The sequence below is a fragment of the Cololabis saira genome, chromosome 6, assembly GCF_033807715.1.
Source record: "Cololabis saira isolate AMF1-May2022 chromosome 6, fColSai1.1, whole genome shotgun sequence".
NCBI classification, from domain to species: Eukaryota; Metazoa; Chordata; class Actinopteri; order Beloniformes; family Belonidae; genus Cololabis; species Cololabis saira.
Genome location: NC_084592.1, coordinates 48,871,956 through 48,891,770, shown reverse-complemented (window position 1 = coordinate 48,891,770; position 19,815 = coordinate 48,871,956). Strand labels below are relative to the sequence as shown.

The window sequence follows — 19,815 nt, the reverse complement described above, 5'->3', positions numbered from 1 at the left end:
GTTTACTCACTATCCTCATCCTCCTTGACCTGAGTGCGGCCTTCGACACCATCAGCCACCCCAATTCAATTCAATTCAATTCAATTTTATTTATATAGCGTCTAATACACCTGTGTAACCTCTGTTTCTCCAGTTCAGCTTCTCATTCGTGGAGATTCAGCCCGTGGCGGCGGTGAGGCTCCGCCCCCGCTCTGTGATTGGCTGTGAGGACGACAGTGAGGACGAGGGCGAAGCTAAAACATCTCCCATCATGCACCGGGGCGAGGGCGACCCTAAAACATCTCCCATCATGCACCGGGGCAGAGCCGCCTTCCCCTGGAACATCGACGGGGAGCTGCTGGAGGTGGCCGGGGAGGTGCTAGTGAGGTGATTGATCCATCAGTTATTGATCAGGGGAGCTGCTGGAGGTGCTAGTGATGTAGAAACCTGTAGAAACATGAAGAAATGTGTAGAAACATGAACAGGTGTGTGTTTCCTCCAGAGTTCATCCCAGACTCATCTTCCTGTACGGAGAAGAGGTGGATGAAGCCGAGTCGTCCGTCTCCTGCAGCTGCTTCTAGTCGCCGCGGCAACAGCATCACGTTTCCACGGCAACATCACCACGTTTCCACGGCAACATCGCCACTTTTCCACGGCAACATCACCACGTCTCCACGGCAACAGCGTCACGTTTCCACGGCAACATCGTCACGTTTCCACGGCAACATCATCGTCACGTTTCCACGGCAACATCGTCACGTTTCCACTGCAACATCGTCACGTTTCCACGGCAACATCGTCACGTTTCCACGGCAACATCATCGTCACGTTTCCACGGCAACAGCGTCACGTTTCCACGGCAACATCGTCACGTTTCCACGGCAACATCATCGTCACGTTTCCACTGCAACATCGTCACGTTTCCACGGCAACATCATGACGTTTCCACGGCAACATCGTCACGTTTCCACGGCAACAGCATCACGTTTCCACGGCAACAGCATCACGTTTCCACGGCAACGCGACTTCAGCTCCGCTGGGATGTTCAGCAGAAAAGCAGCTCTAACTAAACTAACTGCTTTATGATTTAAACGTTAGAGTTCAAGGCTGTTTTATATTTTAACTGTTTACATTTGTACAAATACAAGCTTGTTTCTTTAACTCTAATGTTTGGTTCTGCAGCAGAAAATGAAACTTATCGTTTCCTGTGAAGTGATTATCTTCTGTCTAGGTTTAGTTTTACTGCTGTCGGGGCTTATTGATTATTGATTCCTGTTTTCTACTGATCAGAACCAGGACACGTTTTATATTTGAGCTGTTTTTAAACTTCTTTTATTTTGATAAAGTTCTGCTCCTAGTGAGGAAAAAAAACAAGATGCTGTTTCTAAAAAAAACTTTATTGCAATTCAAATAAAAGCAGCGATATTCTCCAGTGCTCAATAATTCAGATTTAACAGAGTAAAGCGTGTTTTTCTACGACAGAAACAGAGCGAAGCTTTAGCTGCATTCACAGAACACAAGAATCTGAAATCTGAAAATACTTTTTAGGACATTTTTCTATGCAACTGATTTTTAAGCCATTAAAACTAATTCTCTTTTTTCTGCATTTACTAGGAAGTTCAGACAAAGCTCATTTGAAAAGCACCGTATAAATTAAATTAAATTAATAAAAATCTTGTCTGTCTGAAGTTTTCTGTCCGTGATGATTCAGAACATCTGGATCTTAACCCGGTCCTGGAACCGGGTGCTGGTACTGAGTCCTGGGGGGGCAGAAGGTCAGAGTCCTGGGGGGTCAGCAGGCGGGTCGGTACAGAGTCCTGGTACCGGGTTCTGGTACCGGGTCCTGGGATCAGAATGTCCCTGAGGTTCAGCAGGACGTCGGTTCTTCCTCGAGCCTGGATTCTGGTTCTGCGTTAAATCCACGCCGAGCCTGCGCCGCAGGTTGCACCGCGCCGCAGGTTGCGTCGCGGTGCAACCTGCGGCGCACGCCACTGCAACGGCGTCACGGCAACGGCGTCGCTGCAACGGCGTCGCTGCAATGGCGTCGCGGCAACGGCGTTGGTTCAACGGCGTCGCGGCAACGGCGTCATGGCAACGGCGTCACTGCAACGGCGTCACGGCAACGGCGTCATGGCAACGGCGTCACGGCAACGGCGTCACGGCAACGGCGTCACTGCAACGGCGTAGGCTCTGCGTTGGTTTAACGCAGAACCACAATCCAGGCTTCAGTCACATGTTGGTTCTGAAATAGTCCTGAAGGTCATCTGGGGGGGTCAGGTTCATCCATTCATTCATCATCCATCATCCATCCATCCATCCATCCATCCATCCATCCATCCATCCATCCAGCCATCCATCCATCCATCCATCCATCCATCCATCCATCCATCCATCCATCATCCATCCATCCATCCATCCATCCATCCATCCATCCATCATCCATCATCCATCCATCCATCCATCCATCCGTCAGCTGAGCATCTGCCGTCTCCGTCTCCCTCCAACCTCCTCCATCTGCTGCATCAGCCAGTAGACTGAAGGTAAATGCTGCTGCTCTGAGGTCAGAGGTCACGGCGTGGTCCAGGTCAGGTGTTGCTCTCTCTCTTGTTCACTTTGGGAACGTAGTCCCAGCTGTCTCTCTTAAACTCCTCCTCCTGCTTCTGGTAGGTTCTCTTGAAGAACCCGGCCTGTAAACCAGACGGAGACAGAGTCAGACTAAACCCTGGAACAGCAGTGAGTCATCAGCATATTACAGTTCAGTCTGACTAATACCTGGAACAATCACTACCTGAGGGTCAGACTAAACCCTGGAACAGCAGTGAGTCATCAGCATATTACAGTTCAGTCTGACTAATACCTGGAACAATCACTACCTGAGGGTCAGACTAAACCCTGGAACAGCAGTGAGTCATCAGCATATTATAGTTCAGTCTGACTAATACCTGGAACAATCACTACCTGAGGGTCAGACTAAACCCTGGAACAGCAGTGAGTCATCAGCAGATTACAATTCAGTCTGACTAATACCTGGAACAATCACTACCTGAGGGTCAGACTAAACCCTGGAACAGCAGTGAGTCATCAGCAGATTACAGTTCAGCCTTCTAACTTCAACATCCTGTAGAAGCTTTGAGGGGAATCAATGCAGCCAGGATTGATCAGCTTTGTCTTCCACCCCCTTATGTAAGGGATAACGCCCGGCTAGGTGTACACTAACATAAATATTGAGCGTGAACGGTTTGCCTCCGCGAAGTCCATATATTAATGTTAATGTCCACCTGGAAGTGTCATGGTTGGTCCTCCAGACTTCAGTGGTTTTCCACTCCACTCTCTCCTGCTCATTACATCTGCCAGCCACGCCCACCTCGTTAGCCACGCCCACCTCGTTAGCTACGCCCACCTCGTCAGCCAGTCCTTTCACCTGCTCTCCCAGCTGCAGCCCCTCAGCAATCAAGACAGCATGAAAGCTCCTCTCTCCTGCACTCTCACTGCCAGATCATCTGTTTGTAGATGCAAGACCTTCCAGCATTCCCTGTCTTGACCTCCCGTTGCCGACCCTGCCTGTTCCTGGATCCTGCCTGTTCCTGGACCTGTTCCTGGACCCTGCCTGTTCCTGGACCTGTTCCTGGACCTGTTCCTGGACCCTGCCTGTTCCTGGACCTGTTCCCGGACTCTGCCTGTTCCCGGACCCTGCCTGTTCCCGGACCCTGCCTGTTCCCGGACCCTGCCAGTTCCCGGACTCTGCCTTGTCTCCTGCTCTCCGTTGCCTGACCTTGTCTTCCGAACTTGACACCGATTGCTGCCTGATCCTGGTCTTGCGTTCCTGCCTGCTCTTCGCCCCCGTTGAGGGTAATAAAGCAAACCAGACAAACTACCACCGTGTGCGCCGTGTGCTGCATCTGGGTCCAAAACGTTACCCCGTAACAGGAAGGGCATTATCCGCTTATACCACGGTCACTTACCAAAAAACATAAATATTAAATCAGTTATTCATGCTTTAATGTGTTTTCAGTGTAAATCATTAGTTTTATAACAAGCCACAGCTGAGCGACTATTCAATCTCTCGTCTGCAGCCGTTGGAACCTGGTAAGTTTTTTAACAAGCCATAACTCTGTTTCCTTGGTAACAGGAGATATTCTAGTCCGCTCGGCTCCACTCGGCTAGTTTCTTTTCTCTCCTCTTCTCCATCCCAGTCATCAAAATTGTTAAATTCACCAACTAAGTTAAAAGAAATGATAATCACTCATGTGGCCGTCTTGCGGTAGCCGGCTCTTCTTCTCTGAATCTCCGTTGCCGTGGTTACCACCTGGCAGTTGATCCAGTAATGATTAGTTATCAGGCAATTTGACCAAACTTGTTTTCTAGGTGTAGGTTATAACTTTTAACCTGCACCTGCCAGCCAATCACAATCCAGTATTCACACAGACCGTGGTAGAAGTGATGATAACGATGTGAAACATCACAGCTTCATGCTACTCAGCAGAAGTAGGTTTCCTCAGAACAGTCAAGGGTCTGTTATGGTGTTCCGCAGGGTTCAGTGCTAGGGCCAATCTTGTTCAGTTTATACATGCAGCCGTTGGGAAGTATAATCCAGAATCACGGCATACACTTTCATTGCTATGCTGATGATACGCAGCTCTACTTGTCTATGAAGCCGGATGAAACAGAACCGTTGGTTAAACTTCAGGCATGTCTTAGGGACATCAAGGACTGGATGTCCAGAAATTTCCTGCTTCTAAATTCAGATAAAACAGAGGTTATCATTCTTGGTCCAGAGCATCTTAGGAAGGGATTAGATGGTGTTGCGATGGCTTCCAGTGCAACTGTGAGAAATCTTGGTGTTATTTTCCATCAGGATTTGTCGTTTAAACCATATGTCAATCAGGTTTGTAAAATAGCGTTTTTCCATCTCCGTAATATTGCAAAGATTAGGAAAATCCTCTCGCAGAGTGATGCAGAAAAACTAGTTCATGCATTTGTATCTTCTAGACTAGATTACTGTAATGTGTTGTTAGCAGGATGTCCAAGTAATTTGCTGAATAGGCTCCAGCTGATCCAGAATGCAGCAGCACGAGTGCTGACAGGAATTAGCAGGAGAGACCACGTCTCTCCAGTGTTAGCGTCGCTCCATTGGTTACCCGTAAAATTCAGAATCCAATTTAAAATTCTATTACTTGCATATAAAGCCCAAAACAGCTTAGCTCCGCATTATTTGCAAGACCTGATAGTGCCTTATGTTCCTGTCAGAGCTCTCCGTTCTCAGAGTGCAGGTTTACTCGTAGTTCCTAGAGTATCTAAATGTAGATTTGGAGGGCGGGCGTTCTGCTATCAGGCACCATTACTATGGAACCAACTTCCAATCTGGGTTAAGGAGGCTGACACCACCTCCACCTTTAAAACTAAACTTAAAACCTTTCTGTTTAGTAAAGCCTATAGTTAGTGTTTAGTAAACTGCTACTGCTTCCACGTGCCTGCGCCGTCTACATGTGAAGGGGGCGGGGGGTTAACCGTTACTGATGAAACCTGGCCGGAGCAGAGACTCGTACCTTCCACAGACACCAGATCAGCGCCGCCAGGATCAGCAGTCCGGCCACCAGACTGACCACGATGATGAAGATCTTCACGGCCATGGAGGGTTTCTGGGTGTAAACGGCCTCCACGTCCACCTGGAAGGGAAGGGTTTTACAGATCAACCAGTACCAGAGACATGAAGATGAATCACTGCCCCGGTAGAGACTAGTGATGCACCGAAATGAAAATTTGTGGCCGAAACCGAAAATAATAATAAACACTTGGCCGAATACCGAACATGGTTCTTCAGCAGTTTTCATTTATTTTGCCAATTTTTTCACCATTGCATAAATCAAATACATTTGATTTAGGCTTTTAAAAGAAAAAAAATCTTTTGCAAAATTACAAGGTAGAAAATATTTATTGAACATAAAAAAATGAACATGTTTTAATTTCCAGCATTATGTTGTTTTGGTTCCACCTCCTGGTGAATGTTAGGTAAAATTCTTATGTGGTTACTTTTTGGTTGGCCAACGATTTATGTTTGTGGTGCAACCGTTACGGAGCGACCAGTCTATTTCCTTATTTTACAACGCCGTTATTAATTGTTCGTTTTTGTTCCCACTTATTCCACCGAACACCCAAAGTGTTTTTTTACCATTTTCGGCCGAACAATTTCGGTTACCGAACAATCGGTGCATCAATAGTAGAGACAGGTGATCAGTGATTGATCAGGTGATCAGTGATTGATCAGTGATCAGTGATTGATCGGTGATCAGTGATTGATCAGTGATCAGTGATTGATCAGTGATTGATCGTGGGTGTGTTACCTGAGTGAAGCCGTTCTCCTCCTCCACCAGGACGGTGTGAGGATCTGAGGGAGGAGACATCACGGCGGTGCTCTCCAGCCTCATGATTCCATGACGACCCTGAGAAGAGATCAGCTGATTGGTTCCTGATTTCAGATCAGCTGGTTGATTCTGGTTCTAGTTCAGCCTGATCTCAGATCAGCTGGTTCTAGTTCAGCCTGATCTCAGATCAGCTGGTTCTAGTTCAGTCTGATCTCAGATCAGCTGGTTCTAGTTCAGCCTGATCTCAGATCAGCCTGATTACATCGTTTCCATGGTGATGTAGTAGTTTTATCTTCTGGAGAGTTACTAGCTGCTTCTAAACGAGGCTGGTATTCCTTCAGCGGTAGCATTACATACGATTACATATGATTAAATATGATTATATATGATTACATATGATAAAATACGATTATATATGATTACATATGATTATATATGATTACTAATGATTACATATGATTACATATGATTATATATGATTACATATGATTATATATGATTATATATGATTACATATGATTATATACGATTATATATGATTACATACGATTAAATACGATTATATATGATTATATATGATTATATATGATTACATATGATTATATACAGTTATATATGATTATATACGATTACATATGATTATATACGATTATATATGATTACAGCAGGTGCAGCAGCAGGTGCAGCAGCTGCAGGTGTAGCAGGTGCAGCAGCAGCAGCAGGTGCAGCAGCTGCAGCAGGTGCAGCAGGTGCAGGTGCAGCAGGTGCAGCAGGTGCAGGTGCAGCAGCAGGTGCAGCAGCAGGTGCAGCAGGTGCAGCAGCTGCAGGTGCAGCAGCTGCAGCAGGTGCAGCAGGTGCAGGTGCATCAGGTGCAGCAGGTGCATCAGGTGCAGCAGGTGCGTCTTACCGGAGCCTGCAGCAGCACCGCCGGGTTCAGCTTGACCTCCAGCTGGATGGAAGCGTCTCCTCCTGGTTCCAGGTTACCAAGGCGACAGACCAGCTGCTCACACAGCTCATCCTGCCGGCCGCAGAACTGCAACCAAGGGAAGTATTGATCAGTGTCCATCAGCGTATTGATCAGCTGATCAGTGTGTAGTGATTAATCCTGGATGAGGTCATCATCTCTGATCATCTCTGATCACGACTCTAGTTGTGACACTTTTACACCAACATGAGATCAACCAGCAGACGTTCTGAAGGAGTGGAGTCTCTCTCTCTCAGGCCACGTTTCCACATATCTGGTATTTACAAAAACGGATATTTCCCTCTACGTTTATAAAAATCCCACCATTTCCAGGAACCTGCATAAATAGCTGTTAAGGTGCTATGAGCAGCCAAACCTACAGGGGGCAGTGTAACGAGAAGATAAAGTCATGCTAGCCAATCAGAATCCTGGAAAAAAACATCAACAAATGACACGAGTAACTTCCAGTTACTTCCAAGATGAACCAGAGTCTTTGGTTTGGAGTGACAGAGAAGTGGAGTTACTTTTAAGTGTGACGTTAGAATATAAAACAGGTAAAATACAAGAAAATATTGACGGTTACAAACTAATTGTAACCACAGGTTTCACTTATGACGCTGGTGACGTTTCTGTCTCATAATGTGACGTTCTGAAGCCTAAATGTCCGTTTCTCTCCGTTTACAAGCAAACGTGAAGACGGAGGTTTTAAAAATCTACACTTTGGCCGGAATTTTCAAAAATGATGGTTTTTGGAGACTTTGAGCTTCGTTTTCCTGTAAACGAACGAACAAAACGCAGGAAAACACCACCGTTTTTGCTCCGTGGAGACGGGCGGAGATACGGGCGGAGGTTCGTACCATCCTGCGGGTGGAGGTCTCGGAGAAGAAGAAGACCAGCTGCTGGAGGACGGAGGCCTGGGGGACGACACAGTCGTCCAGAACCGGAACCGTCCGGTCGCTGATCCCACATTCTCCCTGAGACGCCTGGAAGAGAAGAACCGGAGTCAAACACCTGACGTAGACGTACCGGCTCCACCCAGCTCCACCCAGCTCCACTCAGCTCCACCCAGCTCCACCCGGCTGCACTTAGCTCCACCCAGCTCCACTCAGCTCCACCTAGCTCCACCCAGCTCCACCCGGCTCCACCCAGCTCCACCCAGCTCCACCCAGCTCCACCCAGCTCCACTCAGCTCCACCCAGCTCCACCCGGCTCCACCCAGCTCCACCCAGCTCCACCCAGCTCCACCCAGCTCCACTCAGCTCCACCCAGCTCCACCCGGCTCCACTTAGCTCCACCCAGCTCCACCCAGCTCCACCCGGCTCCACTTAGCTCCACCCAGCTCCACCCAGCTCCACCCGGCTCCACTCAGCTCCACCCGGCTCCACTCAGCTCCACCCAGCTCCACCCGGCTCCACCCGGCTCCACTCAGCTCCACCCGGCTCCACCCAGCTCCACCCAGCTCCACTCAGCTCCACCCAGCTCCACCCGGCTCCACTTAGCTCCACCTAGCTCCACTCAGCTCCATCCAGCTCCACTTAGCTCCACCCGGCTCCACCCAGCTCCACCCAGCTCCACCCGGCTCCACTAAGCTCCACCTAGCTCCACTCAGCTCCACCCAGCTCCACCCAGCTCCACCCAGCTCCACCCAGCTCCACCCGGCTCCACTTAGCTCCACCTAGCTCCACCTAGCTCCACTCAGCTCCACCCAGCTCCACTCAGCTCCACCTGGCTCCACCCGGCTCCACCCAGCTCCACCCGGCTGCACTTAGCTCCACCCAGCTCCACCCGGCTCCACCCGGCTCCACCCAGCTCCACCCGGCTGCACTTAGCTCCACCCAGCTCCACCCGGCTCCACTCAGCTCCACTTAGCTCCACCCGGCTCCACCCAGCTCCACCCGGCTCCACCCGGCTCCACCCAGCTCCACCCAGCTCCACCAAGCTCCACCCAGCTCCACTCAGCTCCACCCAGCTCCACTCAGCTCCACCCAGCTCCACCCGGCTCCACCCAGCTCCACCCAGCTCCACCCGGCTCCACCCAGCTCCACCCGGCTCCACCCAGCTCCACCCAGCTCCACCCGGCTCCACCCGGCTCCACTCAGCTCCACCCGGCTCCACTCAGCTCCACCCGGCTCCACTCAGCTCCACCCAGCTCCACCCAGCTCCACTTAGCTCCACCTGGCTCCACCCAGCTCCACTCAGCTCCACCCGGCTCCACTTAGCTCCACTAAGCTCCACCTAGCTCCACCCAGCTCCACCCAGCTCCACCCAGCTCCACCCAGCTCCACCCAGCTCCACTTAGCTCCACCCAGCTCCACTTAGCTCCCCCCGGTGCTCCCGGTGCTCCACCCCCCGGTGCTCCACCCCCCGGTGCTCCCGGTGCTCCACCTCCCAGTGTTTCTGCTCCACCTCCGTACCTTCCAGTCCACCACCTGCAGCAGGCGGTGACGATGCGGCGCCAGGATCTTGGGAAGTGAGACCACGACCACGGTTTCTCTGGACCTGCTGGGACCCGAGTTCAGAACCTGCAGGAGGAACATCAGGAGATCAGAGATCGGGGGTTTTTAGCCAAGCAGCACTTTTGGTTCTTGGTTTTTTGTTAAATAAACCCTGTTTTTTGGAACTCCTGCCTCCTGCTCTCCTGCGTCTGGGTCCTCCAACAACCATCCCTGACATGTCCCAGAGCAGACTCCTGCAGCTGGACGCCACTGCTCTTACTCAAACATATCCAAGTGCCAAAAACTGTTTACAGCTAATAAAAGCCTCGTGTTTGTTGTTCTCAAAACTGTCATCAATACATTTAAAAAAGAACCTAAAATAATGCATGTTAATAATGAAGGTGGGACATCATGCGTCCGTGCTCTGCTCTGTGCTGCCGCCTTCAACTTTCACAATGTCACAAAATGTAAAAAACAAGTTAGATGCATTTGAGAGTAATTTGGAGGCAGTAAAGCCGGCTCCGTCCTGACATGGAGGAGACAAAGAGAGCAGTGTCAGAGAGGGAAACTCAACGAGGCTGAAGATCCGGCCAAGACAGAAGAAAAGACGGAACTGTTTCAGACCAAACGACACGTGATGCGTCCCTGAGACTAAACGACTTAAACACCAATAAAACACTAGATAGCGCTGATCAAATACCAGACATCATTACATTTAGCAGAGACGCTTTTATCCAGGGAGACTCACAACAGAAGAACAACCTCAATAACAACATGAGAACAACCTCAGTAACAACAGAACAACCTCAGTAACAACCGTAGGTACCAATGTGAAGCAGCTCAGACCATATATATATATATATATATATATATATATATATATATATATATATATATATAGTACATATAACTATAAATCAATATATCCATATACATACAAGTCAATTCAATTTTATTTATACGCTTTCCAGGGACCCATACCCAGAAAATGACCCCCGAGCAGTTATTACATAAACATACCTACATATAACATATCTATATCCATAATATACGTCTATATATCTACATATATTAATAATTGCTATTTTTAATTTAGAAATAAGTAAGTAAGTAGGAAAGTGTGAGAAGCTGCTTGGTCTCCAGTGGGGGTTAAAGTGTGTAGGGAAGCAGAACCAGAGCAGCCTAGCTTAAATATTAACTAACTAACTAACTAACTAACTAACTAACTAACTAACTAACTAACTAACTAACTAACTAACTAACTAACTAACTAACTAACTAACTAACTAACTAACTAAATAACTAACCTTGTAGGTGTAGTTGAACTTCTCCGGGTAGCACTCAGCAGGAATCACGTCTTCGTCTCCGAACACGAACGAGGTCGGACTCACGAACCTGAAGCAGAAGCAGAAGTAACGGTTTCATCAGCACGGTTCACCCGTTCACCCGTTAATGACTCCTCTAGTTAGTGCCACGGCTGCGCCAAGAGGCACTCCTCCTCCATAGCTATGCAATGGAGGAGCTATGCACTATAGCTATGCACTATTGAGGATTTATTGTTATTGTGTGGATTTATTATTCATTTTCCGGACAAACTTCGGCGCGTAACTAGTCCCGCAGCTTCGAGAAAACGCGAACAGTAAAAACGTAGAAAAACGTGCACCTTAAGCGGGAATCGTGTGCTATGACTTTTATTAGCGATTGGCGTGCACGTTTTTGCGCAACGTGCAAAAACGTGCGCGCTTAGCGCCATCCGGAATGCATTGGGAACAGTTCGGTGCCTCACCACTCGCACACGGTTACTCGAAAAATGATGAACCAATTTAGAAAGTTGTAGGCCCTAATTTAACTACAGTCCTGTGGATTTTCAGAGCGATGGCACAAATAGTTTTTGCACGAAGTTGCACGATTTCCAAACTAATGGGGAGATTTTCCCATGTAAGTGAATGGGGTAGAATGTCAAACTGTGGCTGGAAGGAGGTTGGAAAAACTCCAAATTCACCTTTTTTCTGAGTCACGTATCTTTCTCATACTTGCACGTAGAACTGTCATTCAAACTTCAAAACGGAGGAAAACTTATCTTCTCTCTCCAAACCTGAAACTGTTTTTTCCTAAAATGTACACTTTTCAAGATATGAGCGATCAAGCGAGGACTGGAAATCACTTTTTTGTCAAATCTAGAGTGAAGTTTTAATTTTTTAGAGTGAGAGAAACATTCAAAAAATGACCATAATTTTTACTTGTAACTCGAGCTCACGGCCGAACCGTAAAAGCTTGACAAATAATTTTTGGTCAAAATGTAGACATAGGTGTTGGGATTCATAAAATGTGACTTTCACAGGCGGGGTATGCACAAAATTCAAACGGGGGGGCTAACAGCCACGCCAATTCCTGCCTCGGTCTCCATTGACTGTAATGTAATAAAACGTTTTCTTCAAAAAAATCTCACTTTGTTTTCGTACTGCCGTTACTAACACATTTAAAGGAATTTCTGAATAAAATTAAGATTTTCAGAATGTGTTGGGTTCTGTGTCTCTCACGATGTCTTTATCTATCTGCTAGGAGCTACGGTTTTCTCACAAATAAGTTATTTGAGAACTTTCACAAGGCAAAAGCTGGGGTTTTCTCAAAGCGAACCCGGAACATTCCTCATTTCGAGGTTCCTGTTGCCGGGGAAACCAGAGCACAGCTGTTGACTGATTAGACTGAGCCAGACTGGTCACATGACTCAATCAGTACAGACTTCATAATATGGATCTATTATAAAACTGGATGGGAAATTGAAAATTGCCGCCCATTCATTTCAATGCATTTTGCTCACTCAGCGCATACGCTGAAAAAGTTCCTGACTTCCGGGTTTACTTCCGCGTTGTGCGGCCCATAGAGCATGCGCAGTTGAGTCACCTCCCATGATGCTCTGGGGCCTCCCATCATGCCCCGGGGCAATGACGCGAATATTAATATAATATGTATTAATATAATATATGAATTAATGTATATTATTACATGTATAGTATTACATATATTATTAATGTATTAATATAATATAATTACATAATATATATTAATATAAACATCCGTGGAATGCACGGACACGGCTGTGACGTCAGCCGTGACGTCACGCCCAGAAAGAGACTTTTCTTTGACTTTTCTGGCCGTTATAAAACATTTTTGACGGATATAAAGTCCATGACTTAAAAATATAGAATACAAAGATTAGTAATTGCCGGTGATTACAGCTGGAGGTTCCTGTGAACAGTTTTAGAGGCTTCTCTTTTACTATTGCGGTCTATGGGAAAAAAGCTTTCTGGGCCGCATGGGATTTTTGGTTGCAGTACCGCGGCTGGCCACTGGGAAAAATCGGCGCGCCTTCTGACTGCCAGACCCGGGGGCTGCTTCATATACTATAACCTGGAAAATGGAGAAATCTGAACCCTGACCTTTTGACCTTAGATGATCAACAGTCAAATTAGCCCCGCCCCTTCTTCTGATTGGCCGATACGTTATAGTCCAATATCTTTTGAATGGTTTGACATACAGAGTCATGGGTGGTGTCATAGGACTTGGTATTGAGTCCTTGACCTTCATTGGTGCAAATTAGACCCGCCCCTTCTTCTGATTGGCCGATACGTTATAGTCCAATATCTTTTGAATGGTTTGACATACAGAGTCATGGGTGGTGTCATAGGACTTGGTATTGAGTCCTTGACCTTCATTGGTGCAAATTAGACCCGCCCCTTCTTCTGATTGGCCGATATGTGAGTCCTTCACTTTTATTGCTTGCAAAATGCAATAATGTACACAAATGTGCAGCAGCCCGCCGTGGCACTCTCGAAATTTCTGCGAGGAAATTGTTTAGTTAGTAATCTTCATCTAATCACTCAGAGTAAGTAGAAGACGACGCCTGTCAATCAAGATGTGAGTTCATTTTTACCAGGACAGTCAACAGGGTTTTCCAGGTTTGACCCCCAAATTTAAGATGTTTTCAGACCTTTTTAAGACCACTTAAATGAAAATGAAGAACTACATCATTAAGAGTGGTGGTCAGTAATTGTGTTTAAAATCCACCTCTCATTTGGGGGAATCGGGGACCTGAGACATGTTATTATCCCGAATGTATCGTTGGTACAAAATGGCTGTATAACAATACCCCCTTTAACTTGACAACCTTTATCAATAATAACAAATGTCCCCCCCCCCTCCCCTTCACATAAAAAAAAATAAAAAAATGTATATATATGTGTATGTATGTATGTATGTATGTATGTATGTATGTATGTATGTATGTATGTATGTATGTATGTATGTATATATATATATATATATATATATATATATATATATATATATATATACACACACACACACACACACATATTAATAAAATAAATATATGTGATATATTAAAAAATATATCATATATATATGCAGACAAGTAAAAAAAAAAAAAAGTATGGTATGTATAGATTAATTAGTTTGACTGCATGAGTCAAAAAAAATCAGCCTGAGGTAAATAAATATTAAATAAAAAACTTGATAAAAAACTGAAATAAACAAATCCAAGTCATAAATAGCGATCAATCAATTACTCATCAAAAGAAAGAAAACCTCAAAACCACAAAACCAGCACAAACGCCTCCAACAGCTCTAGCAGGTCTGAAATCAGAACTAAACACATCTGCCTTTTACACACGCACATTCATCTCCTTAAAGATAGTCAAACTTCTTAACAACATTTGATATAAAATTATAACCAATATGTCATATATTGGCTGGATTATAGTTTATTTACGACCAGCTGGTCATGTGACGTGGGATGTGAGGGATGTGAGGACTGACCCGTGGATGTTCACGTTAACGCCGTATCTGAGCGGGAGGACCAGTCTGACGGCGTTGTCATGGAGATACTCTTCCTTCTCAAAGATGTCACTGCAGGAGACAGGTTTAAATCCTCCCAGTTAATCCCAGTTAAACCCAGTTAATCCCAGTTAATCCCAGTCTGACGGTAAACAGGTTTAAATCATCCCAGTTAATCCCAGTTAAACCCAGTTAATCCCAGTCTGACAAACAGGTTTAAATCATCCCAGTTAATCCCAGTTAATCCCAGTTAATCCTAGTTAATCCCAGTCTGACGGGAAACAGGTTTAAATAATCCCAGTTAATCCCAGTTAAACCCAGTTAATCCCAGTTAAACCCAGTTAAACCCAGTTAAGGCTGAATTACACTTCTGCGTCAAAACGACGCCGTGTCTACGGCGTGTGGTTTTTGGACACGCAGAGGACACGCCGTCACATGCGCCGTCAGTGACGTGCACCTCCCGAAAATTGTAACTACGCGTCGAGGAGACGCAGACCACACGCAGACCGAGAGGGCTGTGATTGGTTCGTTTGAAAGCGAAGCATTTCCGGTTTCCGGTTTGAATCAGTAGTGAACTTCCAGGGCTTTTTTCTTCGTTTATATGTGATTTTTTTTGTTTTTGTTTTTTGCACAATAGTTGTCCTTATTTCTTTGATTTACTGTGACCGGAAAAAGTCGGATAAACCATTCAGAAAAAGATCGCTAACTAGTGGCCGCGGGGGGTACTGCACCGCGACCAAACGGAGAGACGGAGAAGTCTGAACGATTCGTGACGGCACCACGGGTGCGCCGTGTGCTCTGCGTGTGTGTGACGCAGAAGTATACTCAGCCCATTAGTCCCAGTCTGACGGCAAACAGGTTTAAATAATCCCAGTTAATCCCAGTTAATCCCAGTCTGATGGGAAACAGGTTTAAATCATCCCAGTTAATCCCAGTTAATCCCAGTCTGACGTTAAGTGGTTTCTGCTGGACCCCGACCTGCCGGTGCTGACGTGGACCACGGCGTCTCCTGGCGTGCTGTTCCGGTTCACGTCCAGCAGGAAACTGATGTTCAACTGCAAGAAATAAAAGATAAATATACTTTACCATTTGAGGGAAAAAGATAAAAAAACATCTTAAAACTGCCCAGGACCAGGACCAGGACCAGGACCAGGACCAGGACCAGAACCAGGACCAGGATCTTACCTGGGACTGGGCCGGCAGGACCAGGACCAGGACCAGGACCAGGACCAGGACCGTACCTGGGACCAGGACCGGGATCTTACCTGGGACTGGGCCGGCAGGACCAGGCTGCTGAGGCTGCAGTCCACACTGACTTCTGTAGCGCCGTCTTCCTCTGTGACCTCACAGCTGACCGCCAGGTCGTCCTGGAAACGAGAGGAGTTTAATCTGGTTGCCCTGGTAACACGACCCGGCAGCATCACGACCCGGCGTTGGCGTCACTCACGTTCTGCAGAACCTTGATGTAGTGGATGTAGCTGGGCAGCGTTAGCGTTAGCCGCGGCAGGAAGGCGTCGTCCCCGGAGTTGGACAGCAGCGTCGTCAGCGTCATCGTCTGACCCGAGCCCAGAGGGAAGAAGGCCCGCCGCCTGGGGAGAGAACCAGAACCATCAGAGCAGCCCGCTGGGCCAGAACCAGAACCAGAACTAGAGGTGGGTGCAATTCATTGATGTGTCGATGCATCGCGATGCGTCATGTGACGATTTGGAATCGATTAATTAAATTTTTTTTTTTTTTTTTTTGTTATCCTATCCAGATTCCAGACTGAATAAGCTGCTGAATCATTTCATTTTCAAGAATGCACATTTCTTATTGTTCACTTGAAATATGGCAGATATGTTTACACTAAATAATTTGATGGAAGTACATATATCTTGTTTACTTGAATTAATGAACTCATTTACATAGTCATAAAATAAATTATTTTGTGTCAAATGTCAAATGTTCAAAAAATCTTGTTACTTAATGAGTGTTGTTAGAGGAACTGAGTTAATTGATTGGCTATTTTTTTTTACAGATATAGCCACATATGAAGACAAAATCAATCTTGTATGGAAAAAAGCATTAAAAATCACAATAATCCAAGAATCGTGGCACCAATAATCAAATCGAATCGACAATCGTTATAATCGAAGAATCGAAGCTCCAATAATGGAAATCGAATCGAATTGTGAGGTACCCTTGTTTGCACACCCCTAACCAGAACCACAGGAACATCAGAGCATCAAGACATTGAGCCTATCCTGATGAGAGACGACTCCATTGAGGAAAAATGGTCCTCTGCTGGAGTAATAATGCCAGTGGGCATCGACTCCCCCATCCCATCCACCAACCTTCACCATCTCCAATAATCCACTGGAAACAGTGGACACTTTCAAATACCTGGGCAGCTTCCTCTCTGACAACTGCACCATTGACAGAGATCCAAAACCGGATAAAACCGGCATCAGCATCATCTGGCAGACTCAGGAGAAGGGTCTTTCAAAACAAAGACCTCAAACTCCACACAAAGGTCGTGGTTTATCTGACTGTCGTCATGACGACCCTCCTCTACAGATGCGAGGCGTGGACACTATATAGCCGCCACCTCAGGATGCTTGAGGCCTTTCACATCAAGTGCCTACGATGCATCCTGGAGATTATTCTGGAAGGACAGAGTGCCTGACACACTGACATACTCTGCTAAACCAACTGCACCAGTGTGGAGGCCTTAGCCCCCCAGCACCAACTCCGCTGGCTAGGCCACGTAATCAGGAGGCCAGAAGAGCGCCTGCCGCGCAAAGTGCGTATATGTGTGTGTGTGTGAATGTGTGTGTGTGTGTGTGTGTGTGTGTGTGTGTGTGTGTGTGTGTGTGTGTGTGTTCTTACTGCGGCAGCTCCAGTTGACCCGACAGCTTCATGTCGGTTGAGCAGTTCACCTGAGAGCAGGACCGAGCGAACTGGGTCTGAGGGAGGACAGAGAGAGAATGAATGAATGAACAGAGCAGTCATCATCTTCCCACCAACGACATGATTGATAATCTGTCTACTAGTTCATGCGTTTGTATCTTCTAAACTAGATTACTGTAATGTGTTGTTAACAGGATGTCCAAGTAATTCGGCTCCAGCTGATCCAAAATGCAGCAGCACGAGTGCTGACAGGAATCAGCAGGAGAGACCACGTCTCTCCAGTGTTAGCGTCGCTCCATTGGCTACCCATAAAATTCAGAATCCAATTGAAAATTTTATTACTTGCATATAAAGCCCAAAACGGCTTAGCTCCGCATTATTTACAAGACCTGATAGTGCCTTATGTTCCTGGCAGAGCTCTCCGCTCTCAGAGTGCAGGTTTACTCGTAGTTCCTAGAGTATCTAAATGTAGATTTGGAGGGCGGGCGTTCTGCTATCAGGCACCATTACTTTGGAACCAACTTCCAATCTGGGTTAAGGAGGCTGACACCACCTCCACCTTTAAAACTAAACTTAAAACCTTTCTGTTTAGTAAAGCCTATAGTTAGTGTTTAGTAAACCTCTAGCTGGTGTTGGTAAATCTCTAGGTAGTGTAAACTCTAGTGTGTTAGAGTCAGTAGTCATAGTTGCAGCTATAGAACAAGACTATAATAGTTAGTCTCAAATATAGCTTCATGGTAGATATGCTGCTATAGGCCTATGCTGCAGGGGGGCACCGACATGATCCACTGGGCGGTGCCTCTCACCTTTCTTCTCCTCTCCTCTTCCCTTCCTCTCTTCTCCATTACCATTTTTATTTATTATAAATGTCTCATAGCTATCATTTTTGTCCATCGCTCCTGTAGTTTCTTGTGAAGGCCCCCCTTTTCTTTTTCTCTTTTGTACATGTTGCAGCATCCTCTGCCAGTGGCGAAGAGCATCTCTGAATGCACAACACCGGATCCTGCAGTGTGGGAGTGAGGGGGGCAGGGTAACGGCCCGGGCAGGCGGGGGAGAGATTTGTCCGTCAAGACTCCTCTCCCTGGCCCTGCCCCTTCTCAACCTTTCCCCGACCCTGCACCCCAACCTGGGGCTTGATGATTGGGCCGGAGCTTCGGGAGCTGCTGCTTCCACCTGCCTGCGGTCCCCACCCCCGGTCATCCCGCTGCTGCTTCCACCTGCCTGCTGTGCTGCTGACGTCCCCGACCCCCCAGTCTGGCCCTCGGCAGGAGGGTCCCCCCTTATGATCCTGGTCCAGGTCCAGGTTTCTTCCTCCTAAAGGGGAGTTTTTCTTGCCACTGTTTGGCTTAAGGTTTTTCTCCCACTAGGGGAGTTTTTACCTGCCATTGTTTATGTAATAATTGCTCGGGGGTTTATGTTTATGTTTATGTTCATGTTCTGGGTCTCAGGAAAGCATCTGGAGACAACTTTTGTTGTATTAGACGCTATATACATAAAATTGAATTGAATTGAATATGTGTCTATCTGTCTATCTGTTTATCTACAGTATATATCCGTATATCTGTATTTCTATATATCTGTCTCCAGATGTACTCTTTATGTCCTTTAAATCTGATTACTTTATCAATAGACATATCCACCTGGTTCCTGGCTCCTGATATGTACCTGGTTCCTGATTGGTTCCTAGTGTTTACCTGGTTCCTGATGTACCTGGTTCCTGATGTTTACCTGGTTCGTGATGGCGTTGCGCTGCGCGTGGCTCTGCTGCAGGATGGGCTTCAGCGAAGGGAAGGTTTCGGAGGAGAGTCTGCTGGTCTTTCTGTCTCTGAGTCCGTAGGAAACCTCGAACTGGACCGGAGTGTAAACGTCCTTCACGTCTTTCTGTTCCAGGAGAAAACAGAGGAGCAGGTGAGAACCTGGTCCACCTTCATCACCTGGTACCTGCATTCTGCCCTCTGATAGGCCAGGTGTGTTCCTGCCCTCTGATAGGCCAGGTGTGTTCCTGCCCTCTGATAGGCCAGGTGTGTTCCTGCCCTCTGATAGGCCAGGTGTGTTCCTGCCCTCTGATAGGCCAGGTGTGTTCCTGCCCTCTGATAGGCCACGTGTGTTCCTACCCTCCGATAGGCCAGGTGTGTTCCTGCCCTCTGATAGGCCACGTGTGTTCCTGCCCTCTGATAGGCCAGGTGTGTTCCTGCCCTCTGATAGGCCAGGTGTGTTCCAGGTGTGTTCCTACCCTCTGATAGGCCAGGTGTGTTCTCTGATAGGCCGGGTGTGTTCTCTGATAGGCCAGGTGTGTTTCAGGTGTGTTCCAGGTGTGTTCCTACCCTCT

General features: G+C 47.0%; 2 protein-coding genes across 2 annotated transcripts in view; one reads left to right on the top strand and one right to left on the bottom strand.

The window, feature by feature from the left end:
• cerkl (ceramide kinase-like) overlaps positions 1 to 1,626 on the top strand; it is a 78,001-nt gene extending 76,375 nt beyond the window's left edge. Inside the window, exons 13-14 of the mRNA XM_061724251.1 lie at positions 134 to 366; positions 482 to 1,626. Coding sequence (XP_061580235.1) covers positions 134 to 366; positions 482 to 560 — 312 coding nt within the window. The 3' untranslated portion in view covers positions 561 to 1,626. The remainder of the gene's footprint in view (positions 1 to 133; positions 367 to 481) is intronic.
• LOC133446243 (integrin alpha-4-like) overlaps positions 1,364 to 19,815 on the bottom strand; it is a 46,023-nt gene continuing 27,571 nt past the window's right edge. The window contains exons 17-29 of the mRNA XM_061724233.1: positions 19,215 to 19,367; positions 17,466 to 17,542; positions 16,045 to 16,186; positions 15,863 to 15,964; positions 15,576 to 15,652; positions 14,580 to 14,669; positions 11,048 to 11,135; positions 9,720 to 9,827; positions 8,163 to 8,288; positions 7,249 to 7,374; positions 6,321 to 6,419; positions 5,526 to 5,645; positions 1,364 to 2,666 (exon numbers count right to left, since the gene is read on the bottom strand). Of these exons, the coding sequence (XP_061580217.1) occupies positions 2,565 to 2,666; positions 5,526 to 5,645; positions 6,321 to 6,419; positions 7,249 to 7,374; positions 8,163 to 8,288; positions 9,720 to 9,827; positions 11,048 to 11,135; positions 14,580 to 14,669; positions 15,576 to 15,652; positions 15,863 to 15,964; positions 16,045 to 16,186; positions 17,466 to 17,542; positions 19,215 to 19,367 (1,410 nt within the window). The 3' untranslated portion in view covers positions 1,364 to 2,564. The remainder of the gene's footprint in view (positions 2,667 to 5,525; positions 5,646 to 6,320; positions 6,420 to 7,248; positions 7,375 to 8,162; positions 8,289 to 9,719; positions 9,828 to 11,047; positions 11,136 to 14,579; positions 14,670 to 15,575; positions 15,653 to 15,862; positions 15,965 to 16,044; positions 16,187 to 17,465; positions 17,543 to 19,214; positions 19,368 to 19,815) is intronic.